Raw genomic sequence first — 14,234 nt, 5'->3', positions numbered from 1 at the left:
CCCCCTCCCCGCCCGCCCCGGCCGCCTCCCGCGCCCCCTTCTCACCGCATGAGCAGCGATCCCGCGGTCTAGCCCTTCATCTCGGTGCTGCAGTCCCCGGTCTCCCTCGCTGGAGCTGGTTCCGTGCGGAGCGTCCCACAGATGTGAATTTCCTCTTCGTCCCGGTGGGGTTCGGCGCCTAACTGGAACCATGTGGCTCGGTGTTGTAAGAAGCAGACATGTGCCCCACGAAGGCGGGGGGGTGGGGGGCGGGAGGAGGGAGAAGAGGAGGGCGGGAGCGGGGGATGGAGGGGGGTGGGCAGCTAAGCTTTTCCTTTTTTTAAGAGGCTAACAGTTATTTTTAGAGTTTTGTTTTCCCTCTTCCTCCTTCCCCTCCGGAGTGAATGGAAGACAAGATGGGGAAGGCGCCGCCGGCCCATTGGAGCTGTGGCGATGGGAGCCTCAGAAGGGGGGTGGGAGGGGCGTGGAAGGAGGGACTCGAGGGCTTCCGGAGGAGGCAGCCTTTTCGCCCCTCCAGTTTCCCTGTGCTCTTGAATTCGGCTTGTCGGACCAAGAAAAGGAGCTGAGAGAATGATGCTGCATTTTTAACACACCACACAGCTTGCAAGGGATTTCCTTCCACGCTGTCTTTCCCCGGGCTGCAGAGACCCCGTCTATTGGCGGTGCGTTGGGGCTCTAGGGATCCTTCCTTGCTCTGGTGATTGGAGAGGAGGCATTTGCCAATAGCAGTCGCCTTTGGCTTCGGGGTGTGTGTGTGTGTGTGTTTGTGTGTGTGTGTGTTGGGAAGTGAAGATCCGCAGGCAATATGTGGTTTCTCATAAAATATTGCATTCACTTCCGTACTTTTGAAGTTTAGGACCAAAAGTTCCTAAAATTGGTTTTAGTCTTTTTCTCCCATTTCGCCTTCTGCCCCTCATCCTTGAGGACTGAGAACCTATCTGATTTTTTTCCTCGGAGGGAAATTCCAGAAACAAAAGTTTTGGGACGCCTAGCGCCTAGTCTTTATTTGAAGAAAGAAGGTGAGCTAGGTAGAAGGGATACACATTGGAGTCAGTTAATGTATAAAATCGGAGAAGACAATGGCACCCCACTCCAGTACTCTTGCCTGGAAAATCCCATGGACGGAGGAGCCTGGTAGGCTGCAGTCCATGGGGTCGCTAAGAGTCAGACAGGACTGAGGGAGTTCACTTTCACTTTTCACTTTCATGCATTGGAGAAGGAAATGGCAACCCACTCCAGTGTTCTTGCCTGGAGAATCCCAGGGATGGGGGAGCCTGGTGGGCTGCCGTCTATGGTGTCGCACAGAGTCGGACATGACTGAAGCGACTTGGCAGCAGAACCGTGTATAAAACAGTCACCTTCCCCATATGGAAAAGAAAACCCCCAGGTTCTCCCTTAATATATACCCTCCACAGTGTGAAGGTGAAGAATCTTTACTTGCAAATCAGATCAATTTCAAAACCTTTAATAAATGTGTATACTATCTATTGGGACTTTCACAAATTCATGTTCTAGAAAGAATAGGAAGAAATTTTGAGGGCAGGTTCTAAAGTTTGATGGTGAACTGGAGATCTGCTCTACATAGTTTCTATTCTTTTTGCATTGACCTAATAGAGATGATTCCACTCACACTCTCTTAATCACATCCTTCACAGGATACTTAGAGATGCACCCATCAAAGCATACAAACTAGTCAAAGGGTTTATCCACCTAATTGATGCCTTTATTTTGGTTAATGAATCTGTTCTTCAGTTGAGAGACCAAGGAGATAGGAGAGAGCTCAGAAACAGGGTCACTACTAAAGATGGTGTTGCTCATAAGAGTAAAGAAAAATCTTAGCCCTTAAAAATGGAAAGTGTTCTCGGTGACCATTCAGCTTGAATTCCTACCCAGGACAGAAATACTTTCTGTAGTATTCTCAATGGTTCTCTATCCAGCCCAGGCTGCAAAACTCTCACAACTAAAAACTCACTAATTTTTCTAGGAACCATTCTGTTGTTAGACATTTTTCTTACGTTCAGCTAAACTCACTGTTCTTGCAACATTCATGGACTAGTACTCCCTCTTTTTCACTCGAAGAGTCCCCTGTGCATCCAACAGTCACTTTATGTAATGTATTCCATTAGTGCCACATGATGGAGAATTGTTTTTGGCTATACAACAAAGAGGAAATGTATCTGTCGTCCATTTTCTACACCCTCTTCATTATATTAAGTATATTTGGCTGTATCACCTATGTGAAATTTTCTAAGAAATAGTCTTGTTGCAAAATATAGAATAGATTTCAGGAATGGAATTTTATTTGGTGTCAAGTAAGTTAACTACTTTATGTTATGGATAAAGGCATTTTGTAGATAAAGAACTATAGAGTGAAGTGACTTTAAGGCTACACTTAGAGTTATTTGCAGAGCTGATACCAGTGACTGGTCTTGGTCTCCTGTTTCTGGGCCCAATGCAATTTCCCTGGCAGCTTTGGATTGGGCCCATTCCTCTCTTTCTCACAATGAACAAATATGTCAGAATTGTTTCCTGTCTTCTTACTCTGTCCATTTTCCATACCTCCTTCCTCAGTAAATTCAGTAGGATTAAAGAAGAATAGTTCAGTTCAGTTGCTCAGTTGTGTCCGACTCTTTGAGACCCCATGAATCACAGCATGCCAGGCCTCCCTGTTCATCACCAACTCCTGGAGTTTACTCAGACTCATGTCCATCAAGTCGGTGATGCCATCCAGCCATCTCATCCTCTGTCGTCCCCTTCTCCCACTGCCCCCAATCCCTCCCAGTATCAGGGTCTTTTCCAGTCAGTCAATTCTTCGCATGAGGTGGCCAAAACATTGGAGTTTCCGCTTCAGCATCAGTCCTTGCAATGAACACCCAGGACTGATCTCCTTTAGAATGGACTGGTTGGATCTCATTGCAGTCCAAGGGACTCTCAAGAGTCTTCTCCAACACCACAGTTCAAAAGCATCAGTTCTTCAGTGCTTAGCTTTCTTCACAGTCCAACTCTCACATCCATACATGACCACTGGAAAAACCATAGCCTTGACTAGACGGACCTTTGTTGGCAAAGTAATGTCTCTGCTTTTCAATATGCTATCTAGGTTGGTCATAGCTTTTCTTCCAAGGATTAAGCGTCTTTTAATTTCATGGCTGCAGTCACCATTTGCAGTGATTTTGGAGCCCCCAAAAATAAAGTCTGCCACTGTTTCCCCATCTATTTCCCATGAAGTGATGGGACCAGATGCCATGATCTTATTTTTATGAATGTTGAGCTTTAAGCCAACTTTTTCACTCTCCTCTTTCACTTTCCTCCAGAGGCTCTTTAGTTCCTCTTCCCTTTCTGCCATAAGGGTGGTGTCATCTGCGTATCTGAGGTTATTGATATTTCCCCTGGCAATCTTGATTCCAGCTTGTGCTTCTTCCAGCCCAGTGTTTCTCATGATGTGCTCTGCATATAAGTTAAATAAGCAGGGTGACGATGTACAGCCTTGACGTACTCCTTTTCCTATTTGGAACCAGTCTGTTGTTCCATGTCCAGTTCGAACTGTTGCTTCCTGACCTGCATAAGGGCTTCCGTAATGGCTCAGCAGGTAAAGAATCTGCCTGCAATGCAGAAGACACAGGAGATGTCTTCCTTGGGTCAGGAAAAGCCCCTGAAGGAGGGAATGGCAACCCACTCCAGTATTCTTGCTTGGAGAATCCTATGGACAGAGAAGCCTGGCAGGCTACAGTCCATAGCATCTCAAAGAGTTGGACACGACTGAGCGACTAAGCACATGCACACAGAAGAATAAGGATAGTCAGTAGATAATTGACTAAATAATTTTGGATACATCCTTAAGATGAACTACCTTGATATGAATACAAATTATGTTGTAAGATTATAATGACATGAAAATACGTAATGACATAAAGTTTAAGTGAACAAGTATGTACAGGATGAAATGACTTTGAAAAATGAAGATAGACCCATTTTAAAAAAAGGTTAAATTGGCATTAAAATGTCTGTCTATTGCAAGATGATAGGATTAAGATTTTTTTTTTTGAAAAAATAACTTCTAAATTTTAGAATTGTTTTAAGTTATGGAAGAGTTGTGAAGACAGGGCACACAGTGCTCTTACATTTCACGTTCAGTTCCCCGCTATCAATTTCTCATGTTAGTATGGTACTTGCATGACAATTCATGAACCAATATTGACACATTATTTTTAACTGAATTCCATACTTTATTCAGATTGTCTTCATTTTTACTAACATCCATTTTTTTGGTCCAGGATCCCATTCAGGACATCATATTGCATTTGGTTGTCTTATTGCCTTAGGATCTTCTTGGCTGTGATACTTCTCAAACTTTCCTCCTTTTTTGGTGACCTTGATAGATTTCAGGAGTACTGGTCACATACTTTGTAAAATGTCCCTCACCTGGGAATTGTTTGATTTTTTTTTTTCTGTGTTTAGACAGGAGTAAGGAGTTTTGTTGAAGAACAATACAGAGGTATTCTTTACCTCTTTCATTACAGCTGCTTTCAGTACAGCTTGTGGAGGGTACATTCTATCAATGTGACTTGTCACTGTGGATGTGAACCTTGAATACCCTACCTAAAGTAGTGCTTGTTAGATTTTTCCGCTTTAAAGTTACTCTTCTTCCCTTTGCCTTTCCACACTGTCTTCTTTGGAAAGAAGTCAATATATACAACCTACACTTAAGGGGTGGGAGTTATGGTCTACCTCCTTGCTCCTTGAGATTGGAGTCTCCCTAGGTTATTTGGAATTTTTCTACATGGAATACTTGTCAATTCTATTCCGTTCATTTAGTCCATATTTTGTATCAATACAGACTCATGGATATTTCTAGAGAGTTCTTTTATATTTTGGGCTATAATTTTGATATTACTTTGTTTCCCAAATGGTTCCAGTTTTGGTTATAGGGAGCTCCTTTGACATATCCCATTATTGTGGGATACCTTTTTTAAAAGTATTCCTTATTTTCTGGCACTATAAGATACCCCAGGCTCGTCTTCTATCTTTCCTGCCCCAGTTCTAAAATCATCCATTTTTCCAAGGAGCCATGCTTCGTTTTATTGTACGGTGGTCATAGAAACAAAGATCTGGGCACCTTATGTGCTGCTTGCTCTTGGGATGTTATTGCTTCTAAGCCTGACAGAGAAAGGAAACACATGGGTCTTTACTAATCCCTGTATATGTGTATATATCGAGTTCTTTATGTAACTCTCTGTATCTATGTTAAGCTAAATATGAGTTTATACTTATGTCTCCAGCTATAATCTATTGCCAGATGGATAACTGTAGCCTCTTCCCCTTGCTTACCTGTAACTTTCCCCTCCAACAATGAGACACTGGCTCTGTGGGAAAATTTGAAATCACATTGCTATAATGAAAGCATACTAACTTATAATTAGAAAAAAAAAATATTTAAGAGAAAGAAGAAAAGTATGGTTTCTTAATTTCAGTTTTACAAAAAGTTAATGCCGAATATCATATTAGAAAGATAAATTATATGCCAAAATTAAATGAGATGTTAACAATATTCCAGATCAACCTACAGGTTAATTTGCACTAAACCGTTCAGTGGATACCAGTTGTGTGATAATTCTAGTTAATCTGATGTAAAATAAAGCTTAGTATAAAGGTGAAATTAGTGCACGTAGGGACCAGTCAGTAATAGCACAATAATCTATACTGTTTAGTTCATACAGGATTTGTCTTTTCTGATATATCTTGGTCAAGGTGAAATTTCAAGAGTTGGAACCAAGTCAGATTTTATCCACTTGTCCTTTTGTAGGTTAGGATACCAGAAGGAGGTGAACTTGGACACAGAATGGTTGAGTTCTAGGTCAGCTCTACAAGTTACTTCATGGATATTTTGGGCAGGACACTAAATCTCTGAGCCTCAGGTTGTCCTTATTTATAAACCTAGATTATATTAACCTACTTGTTCACTTCAGTCATATCGCTGTTCACCAAAACTGTGTAACTCTGCTGAATCAATTAATACTGTAATAAGAGCAATTGTAGCAAATAAAACAGTAAAACTCAGCAGTGTAAAACACTAAAAGTTTATATCTTGTTCAAGATTAACAGTCTATTTTGGATATTCCTGCTGAGCAGAACAGGTAGAAGACAGAGGCCTGTTTCCTTGGGGCACTCATCTGCCTTTAACTCAGGGCTCCCGAGGTCATTCCTAATGCCATTTTCTAGCTAGCCAGCTGGATGGGGGAGAGAGCCTGGAAGCGCACATCTGGAAGGTTTATGGCTCAGTCTGGAGAGAGGCATACATCACCTCGTCTTATATGCCTCCGATTAGTCACAAGAGAAGATGAATGGTGCCGGTCAGCTGTGTATCTAGGGAGAAGAGATGGGTATGGCAATCATGGTGCCAACTCTCTCATCCCTTTCCTGGACTCTCTTGCCCTGTTTACCCTAAACCCCTGATGTGTGTTCAAGGTGAACATCTGGCACCCTTTGCCAGTTCACAGAGGACTCATTGCTCTGCACTGCCAGCTATGTTGGCTTTGGGGCTTGAAGGAAATACTCAGAACTGATCTCCTTCTGTAATGGCTTTAAGGAACTTTCCTCAGCTTTCCCACCCTCTTGGTAAGGCTGGTTGTATCCAGAAAAAGCATGTCTGAGAGGGAAATTTTAGAGGCAGTTTTGGTCTTTTTTCATGTTGGATGTTTCCAGTTGCAACTAGTTTAAGTAATAAGAACATTCCTTATACATAACAAGATGTCCAGAAGAATGGCAGTTATAGAACTGGTTAATTTGGGTTCTAGGGTATCACTAGGAATCCAAGTCTTTTTTTCTCATTCTGCTTTGCACTGTGCATCCATCATGCTTAGTTGTTCAGTCACCTCCCACTCTTTTGCAACCCCATGGACTGTAGCCTGTCAGGCTCGCCTGGGATTTTTCAGGCAAGAGTACTGGAGTGGGCCTCCATTTCCTTCTCCAGGAGATCTTCCTGACTCAGGGATTGAACCCGTGTCTCCTGCAGTGCAGGTGGATTTTTACCCATTGAGCCATTGGGGAAGCTCATTCTGCTTTACCCATCCCTAGAGCATGGGCTCCAAGCTCCTGCTGACTCTATGGGCCATACGTTCAGGCAAAACAAGATCCCAAAGAAAAGGAAGCCGCCTCTTTCTCTTAATCTCTTCTAAGAGTGAGGAACTCTTTCCCAGAAGACCATCATCTAAATCAGTCACTGGTGAGAGGAATAATAACACAGTAATGGACTTAGACCAATCTGGACTCACACTGTGGCTGGGAAAGGGGTGAGCCGCCTCTCTGAGTGCTTCCTCAAACGGAAGTTTATGTGGGGTTCACTTTGTTAGCTTGTTTTGTGTTGTTGCTTTATTTTAAGCAAAGGTTTTCTTTTGTTTGTTCGTTTTTAGGAAAAAGTATGGCAACCCACTCCAGTACTCTTGCCTGGACAATCCATGGATGGAGAAGCCTGGTAGGCTGCAGTCCATGGGGTCGCTGAGAGTTGGATGCGACTGAGCGACTTCACTTTCACTTTTCACTTTCATGCATTGGAGAAGGAAATGGCAACCCACTCCAGTGTTCTTGCTTGGAGAATCCCAGGGATGGGGGAGCCTGGTGGGCTGCCGTCTATGGTGTCGCACAAAGTCGGACACGACTGAAGCGACCTAGCAGCAGCAGCAGCAGCATGGTGTGATGGCGGGGATGTTTGAATGTGGGTATCTGATACTAACTTTGGTGCTGAGTTTTTCTGTGTGGAGGAAATTATTTTGGGGGGACCACATTTTCTAAATGGAAATTAGAGCTCTAATCTAACAAAGGGATTGTTTTTCTGGTTTGAAATTTATTTATGCTAAAATACTATGTATACAATGAATATTTGGTATCTTAAAATTGCCTTCATTTAAATAGGATACAGACAGATGTTACTCTCCTAGAAAATTCACTGTCTCTGATCACCATATTCGTATAGGATGAAACTGACTGACCCAGGTGTCTATGCAAACATCTTGCCTTAGTAAAAATTATAAGGAGTTCAGACAGGATTTGCATTAATTGATAACCCACATATTATCACATATGATTGTGCATCAAATGTGGCAGTATTCCATCTCACTGCTATGTTGTTACACCCTGTATGCTTAAAACCTAAAATATAAACTGTTCTCATTCTAACAGTAAAATATCCACAGTACACATTCAAAAAAGGAACAGAAGGCTGTAGACATCCACGTTCTACCATTTATAAATAAATCATCAGGACTATTTTTGCCATAACTATTATTTTCTTATGGTGGAACATGATTAAAGTTCTGGAGAAGACTTCATGCAGCAAGGTTCTGCTTTTGTCTTATAGTCATTAGTTATTTTCTTCTCCTGCTTAACTGCTGTATCACCTTGGTCAAATCATTAAATATCCATATGCATACAATTTATATTTGTAAATTAAGTTTTATAATTGAGCTAAAGTGACGTTAATTTCACTCCAGGTTTGATGCCTCTATCCTTTTGGAATGTGACTTCATGGGGTTCATTTTCTAGGTTTGCTACATCTCAACAATTGTAACCTCTGATTTCCAAGTCTCAGTTTACCTTTCCTGGTTACTATTTGGGCCTCCCTGGTGGCTCAGACAGTAAAGAATCTGCCTGCAATGCAAGAGATCTGGGTTTGATCCCCAGGTCAGGAAGATCCTGTGAAGAGGGAAATGACTACCCAGTCCAGTATTCTTGTCTAGAGAATTCCATACTATTTATACAATATCAAATACAGAATCTCTGAGGGTGGGGAGAGGCCCAGCATTCAAGGAGACCACAAGCTTTGCCATGGGTCTAGAAAAAGATAGATGGAGGCTGGAAAAATACTTAGAATACTCTGGCCACAGAGGAGTAGCTGGACTGAAGATTAGAAACTGCCTGCCAAAATACAGTTAGTGCAGAGTCTTATTGGATCAATGCACAAAGATGACATGCTGCTTTGTACACAGTCAATTTTCAGCCATTTAAATACACATTTTCTAACTTAGGTAGACCCAGACCACACTGCTTTTTTTTAAAGCATTTTAAAATTTAATTTTGCTTTTTCTAAAAAAAATCCAAATGTAGTACACTTTTGCTCTACAAAGATTGAAGAATTTCCTACACATTTTTCCTTCCCTCCTTATTTCCTCTCTTTTACCCTCCCTCCCTTCCACTCAATATGAGTTCTGTTTGCTCAAATATTCCTACCAAGGCCTTCTACAAATTGTTCTAAAAAATATCTCTTTCTTCCAGATGAACTCAAGAGGCTGTTACTTACCTGTTATTTGAAAAGTTATACATTTTCTGAAAGACTTGAGTTTAAATTTGAAATGGGTTGTTGGTTTCCAAAGCGTGAAAGTTTAGTTGCTCAGTCTGTGTCTGACTCTTTTCATCACCTTGGACTGTAGCCAGCACGACTCCTCTGTCCATGGAATTCTCCAAGCAAGAATACTGGAGTGGGGATCTTCCTGACTCGGGATTGAACCTGGGTCTCCCACATTGCAGGCAGACTTTTTTTGCCCTCTGAGTCACCAGGGAAGCCCTGAACTAGCCTTTTATTGGTGTTACTGCCCCAGGGAGAAACCTGTTCTTAAAGGACCAGCGGTTATTAACTACTGTGCTCATCACTTTCAAGGTGTGACTTGAAAATCACTCCTATTCCCTGATAAGGCAGTTCTCCCATCAGATCTTGGCAAACTTATTTTGTGAAGCCATTTGCTGAGTGGAAGTGGGCATCCTATTTGCCAGGGAAGAGATATTCTACTAGGGAAGCAGTAGGATGTTGCCCCTTGATAGAGCTCCGCCTTTACTATTGCAATGTAAATATTGCATCTAATAGCAACACTGATGCCACTGTAAAGAAAACAGAGGGATGGTACTGGGAGGGAGGTGGGAGCGGGGTTCAGGATGGGGAACACATGTACACCCGTGGCGGATTCATGTTGATGTATGGCAAAACCAACACAATATTGTAAAGTAATTAGCCTCCAATTAAAATAAATAAATTTATATTAAAAAAAAAAACAGCAGCAGATGACAGCAACACTTCCTGTCTCTGGTTAACAGCAGCCTTTGTTTAGTAGGTGCAGGAGAAAGAGACTCCCTTCCTTTGTAGAAAGGGTGTGGTGCAGTGGGAATGGTTTAACCCAGTAGAAAGGAGGATTTTTACCACTGACATTGTTTAGAATGACAATATATGGGGATAATAAAAAACAGACAAGGCTTTAATCAGTCTTATTATTTCTTTCAGTTTTGTACAGCCAGTGCTTTTACTGCCTACACTTAGGTGGAGGGCTTCCACCACTCTGCCCTCTTCCTGTACCGGTAAATCACTGCTCCCTGGAATTGCAACTGTGATTTCTGAGCAAGTCCCTACTTTGCATATTCAATGCAGCATATTTCTGAAAATATTGGGGTGGCACATTTGGGATCATAATATGAAAGACTGAGTTGCACTATTCATATGATTGCAACCCCCGTCCCTTGGCTGATTCCCCATCTCCCCACCTCCCACAATGGTGTGGAGATTGTAGGGAGAGAAACAAAAGAGCCTCACTCCTGGTGCATCAGGACCTGCATATGACTTAATTTCAAATAGAGTTTTCATGCTGGGGAAAACAGATTTCTTCAGAAAAAAATATAAGTTAAATGGCATTGGACATCAGATAAACTCAAACTATTTATAAGTGTGCTTGACATTCAAAAATTTGGTCTTCAGCCTGTCAAACAAAGTGAGGAATTCCTCTGTGACCTTTGGGAAAAATTCAGCCTTTTAGCTAGGTAAAGCCATGTCAACAAAATGAATTCATATTCAAATGGGAAAATAACAGTTTCCTATGACCGTTTACCTGTTCTACGTAAACAACCATGCATGTCCATGAAACATGTAGACTAAACATCGGGAGATTTAGTTATCTTGTTGACATAGGCAAAATCAATAGACGTTTATAGAAACTGTGATGAAACCTTTTTCTGCAAGCCCTCATCTTTGGCAAAGTACCCCTCCTTTGCTATGCAGTCTGTCTTCTATTATACTGAAATAATCAATATCGCCTGCCTACATATGTTGCAGTCTTCATAAGGGCAGTGGCTGCTACCCACTGATCTTGCACCCTCAGTTTTTAGCAGGATGCTTGGCATATAATAACCATGTAGTAGCATAATAGCTACTTAACTCATCCCAGAAAGGCTCTTCCAATCAATGAAAGGCACTAAGGTAGGTAGGACAGGTATATAGACAATATTTGATCCAGAGATTTGGTCCTCATGGCTGATGACATAGGTCTGTACTCCTGTTTGCTTGTGTCCATTGTCCATTTGCCTTTTATTCCCAAGTATCTCTTTTTGACTCTACTAACTGCCCTGTCACTAGCCTCGGCTCTCCTCATTTTATCAGATTGTCTGAGTCTTGGAGCTTTTACCTTTCTTTTTCTCAGTGTTGTGCTTTTCTGATAACTGTTTCTGTTTTTGGTGATTTTCAGGATCTAAACAACATTATAAACATTATAGCTGGAGTGTAAATTCAACGGCAGCAGTTGGCAAGAGATGAAGCTGAAGGAACGGTCAGGTGTAAGAACATAAAGAAGCTGAAAACTAGGTTTGTGCACTGACTGAAGAGTTAATGAATAACAAAAATGTGCAAAACTTCCTCTGCAAACTGGACAGGATGGCTACTGTCACCCAGAGCTTACATTGTAAGGGGAGCAAAAAGGGTTGGAGCTTCTTCCTTAGAGCCACGTGGGGGCTACTGAAGTGTTATGGAAACAGATTGGGTTTTAGAGCACAGCTCTGCTGCAGTGTATACCGTGAGCTGGATGGCGCAAGAGTGAAGAGGAAGCCAAAGCAGTTGTTTGAGCCAATGACAAGAGCGTGCTAGACCAAGGTAATAGGCACAGAGATATTAAGGAATGAAATGATTTGAGGGTCCCTTGCAAGTGAAAATAGATACAATTTGCTGCTGGATTAAATGTGGATGTGTACACTGGAAAGAGAGAGTATACCCCCTCAATGCACCTACAAAGATAAGCATAAAAGCAATGGCAGTAATGTTGAGTCCTGCCCCAGGCCACAGGTGTGGGGTCTTATACCAAGGTCACAGAAGCAGATCCCAGAACCAAGGATACCTCCAAAATCAAGCCCCTTTGTAATAGTTGCCAAAAGCCCCTGAACATCACTAACAGGCTTCCTGACTCCAAATTAGGCCAAGATGCCCACTTCATGAAACACCCAAAGCTCCCCAATCACCTAATGCCAACCTTCCAGCAGGAATTTTCTTTATCTCAAGGCTATAAAAATTGGCTATTAACTCATGAAAACTGTCGATTCTCCCTGGCCTGTCAGGAGTTGTCAGCCCACTGCGCTCACAGTGCCCACTTTATCTCTGCTCTTTGTTCTTAATAAACTCACTCCCTTCTGCAATACCCTGTGTCTGGAAATTCTCTTTCAAACTGTGCTCAGATTGCCCCAACAACTCTTCCCTTGCATTTTTACAGGTGATCGCAGTACACGTAATGGGTATCTGGCCTCTGGGTAGACACATCTGGTTCAAATCCCTCAGACTTCTTTTCTTCCTTCTTCTAGTGATATTACTTTGGCCAGGATATTTAATAACCACTCTTAAGTTTTTGCCTTTTCATCTGTAACAGTGGGATAATACAAGTTCATACCTCAGGTGCTAGTGTTCAGATAAAGTGAAATACTGAATGTAAATATGCAAATACATTAATAGAAGGATTCAGGTTTGTATAGAGTTATATGAGAATTATTAGATGTGCTTCTTGCCTTCAAGTACTTAAGGTGAAAGGAACTACATAATTACTTGGAAGTAAAACAGATAAATTCATTTGTATTTATTTAAAAGTTGTATCTAAGTGCCTATATAGAGTTAGGTTTAGATGTTATTTATAAGATTGCAGATACTTCAAAGGATGTAGTTTAAGGGGAGACATTTACCTTAATAGGCATAGAGCCTTAGCTATGTTGAATGTTTAATGAATGCTAAATATTTTGCTAGTTACTTTATATTCATTATTTTATTAATTGCTAAAGAATCCTGTGGCCTATATATCACTTACTCACTGTTACAGATATTAGAACTGAGGTTCGTAGGCTTAAGGATTATTAAAATTTGAAATCGGTTTTCCCTACTTTAAAGCATGTGCTTATTCTGATATTCAGGCTGAGTAGAATTTTCTGTGTATTAGTTTACCGTGGATTTTTCCTTGTTTAGAAAAATTGCCTATCTATTGACCTTTTCTTGCTTTTCCTCCTCATGTATTCAAGGGAATTATTCCACTGCCTGCGTCAAATTTCCCGCTGGGGAGAAAAAGACCTTTGCTTAATTATTTCCCTTATTTTGGTGGGAAAGAAAGGCTTTCTACAACACAGCAGAATTCGGGACACTTCTCTTCAGGAAATGAGTGTAGAGAGAACAGGCTGGACCAAAAAGAAAATGTGACCTACAAAAGATTGTTTTCAAGTCCCTTGAGATTTCATTCAATTTATCTTTCTTTCACTTAAGCTCTGGCCGGTTTGGTCAAAAGGAGCAAATTTAGTAATGAGCTCCACTTTCAATTCTTCGGTCATTTCTGTTTTGTGGAGCATAATGATTTCTTGAGAAAAGGACAGCCTCCATGCCATGTTTCTTAAAAGAAGAAACCACAAACACACACGCAGACATACACACACACGCACACACAATTCCTATTTTTACACTGTTATCAAGGTAAAATCAAATAGTACACAGACCTTATAATGAAAAGCAAGGCTCTCTTCTCTAAAAATCCTTACTTTCAGTCTCACTCCTGAGAGACAACTCATTATTTTTTATCTCTTTCTTCTGAAAGATTTCTCCACATCTCTAAACAATAGTCATAGAGCTCTATTTCAGGATTAATCATTTTAGACCTTTTTCTATTGCTTTTTAAAAATTTTCTCACAAAATTCAGTCAATTATTTTTATAAAAATAACTTAATTATGGTTATGTCTTTAAATATTATAAATAGGCATAATTAAAAACATTAAAATGCATATAGTCAATGATGATAAAAATAACTTCATTTATTACAAAATAATTTTAGTACCAAATAGCTTTACCCTACTTAACCATTCTCTTATTGGTACATACTTAACTACAAATTTTGGCCTCTATAAATGATGCTAATAAAATCTGTTGCTAAATTTGAACACACACATCCATAATTTCCTAGGAAAAATTCCT

General features: G+C 40.9%; 1 protein-coding gene and 1 long non-coding RNA gene across 2 annotated transcripts in view; one reads left to right on the top strand and one right to left on the bottom strand.

Moving 5' to 3' along the window:
* Nucleotides 1-188, bottom strand: part of PTCHD4 (patched domain containing 4) — a 204,451-nt gene extending 204,263 nt beyond the window's left edge. Inside the window, exon 1 of the mRNA XM_025268751.3 lies at nt 46-188. Coding sequence (XP_025124536.1) covers nt 46-50 — 5 coding nt within the window. The 5' untranslated portion in view covers nt 51-188. The remainder of the gene's footprint in view (nt 1-45) is intronic.
* On the top strand, nt 74-13,871 carry LOC112580246. Its single transcript, XR_003104545.3, has 3 exons — nt 74-205; nt 7,410-7,471; nt 11,496-13,871. It is a non-coding gene; the product is annotated as an uncharacterized LOC112580246 (long non-coding RNA).
* The last annotated feature ends 363 nt before the right edge of the window (nt 13,872-14,234 follow it).

The sequence above is a fragment of the Bubalus bubalis genome, chromosome 2 (genome assembly GCF_019923935.1).
Source record: "Bubalus bubalis isolate 160015118507 breed Murrah chromosome 2, NDDB_SH_1, whole genome shotgun sequence".
NCBI classification, from domain to species: Eukaryota; Metazoa; Chordata; class Mammalia; order Artiodactyla; family Bovidae; genus Bubalus; species Bubalus bubalis.
Note: the sequence above shows the minus strand (reverse complement) of the source record. Positions and strands in the feature narration are given on the sequence as shown.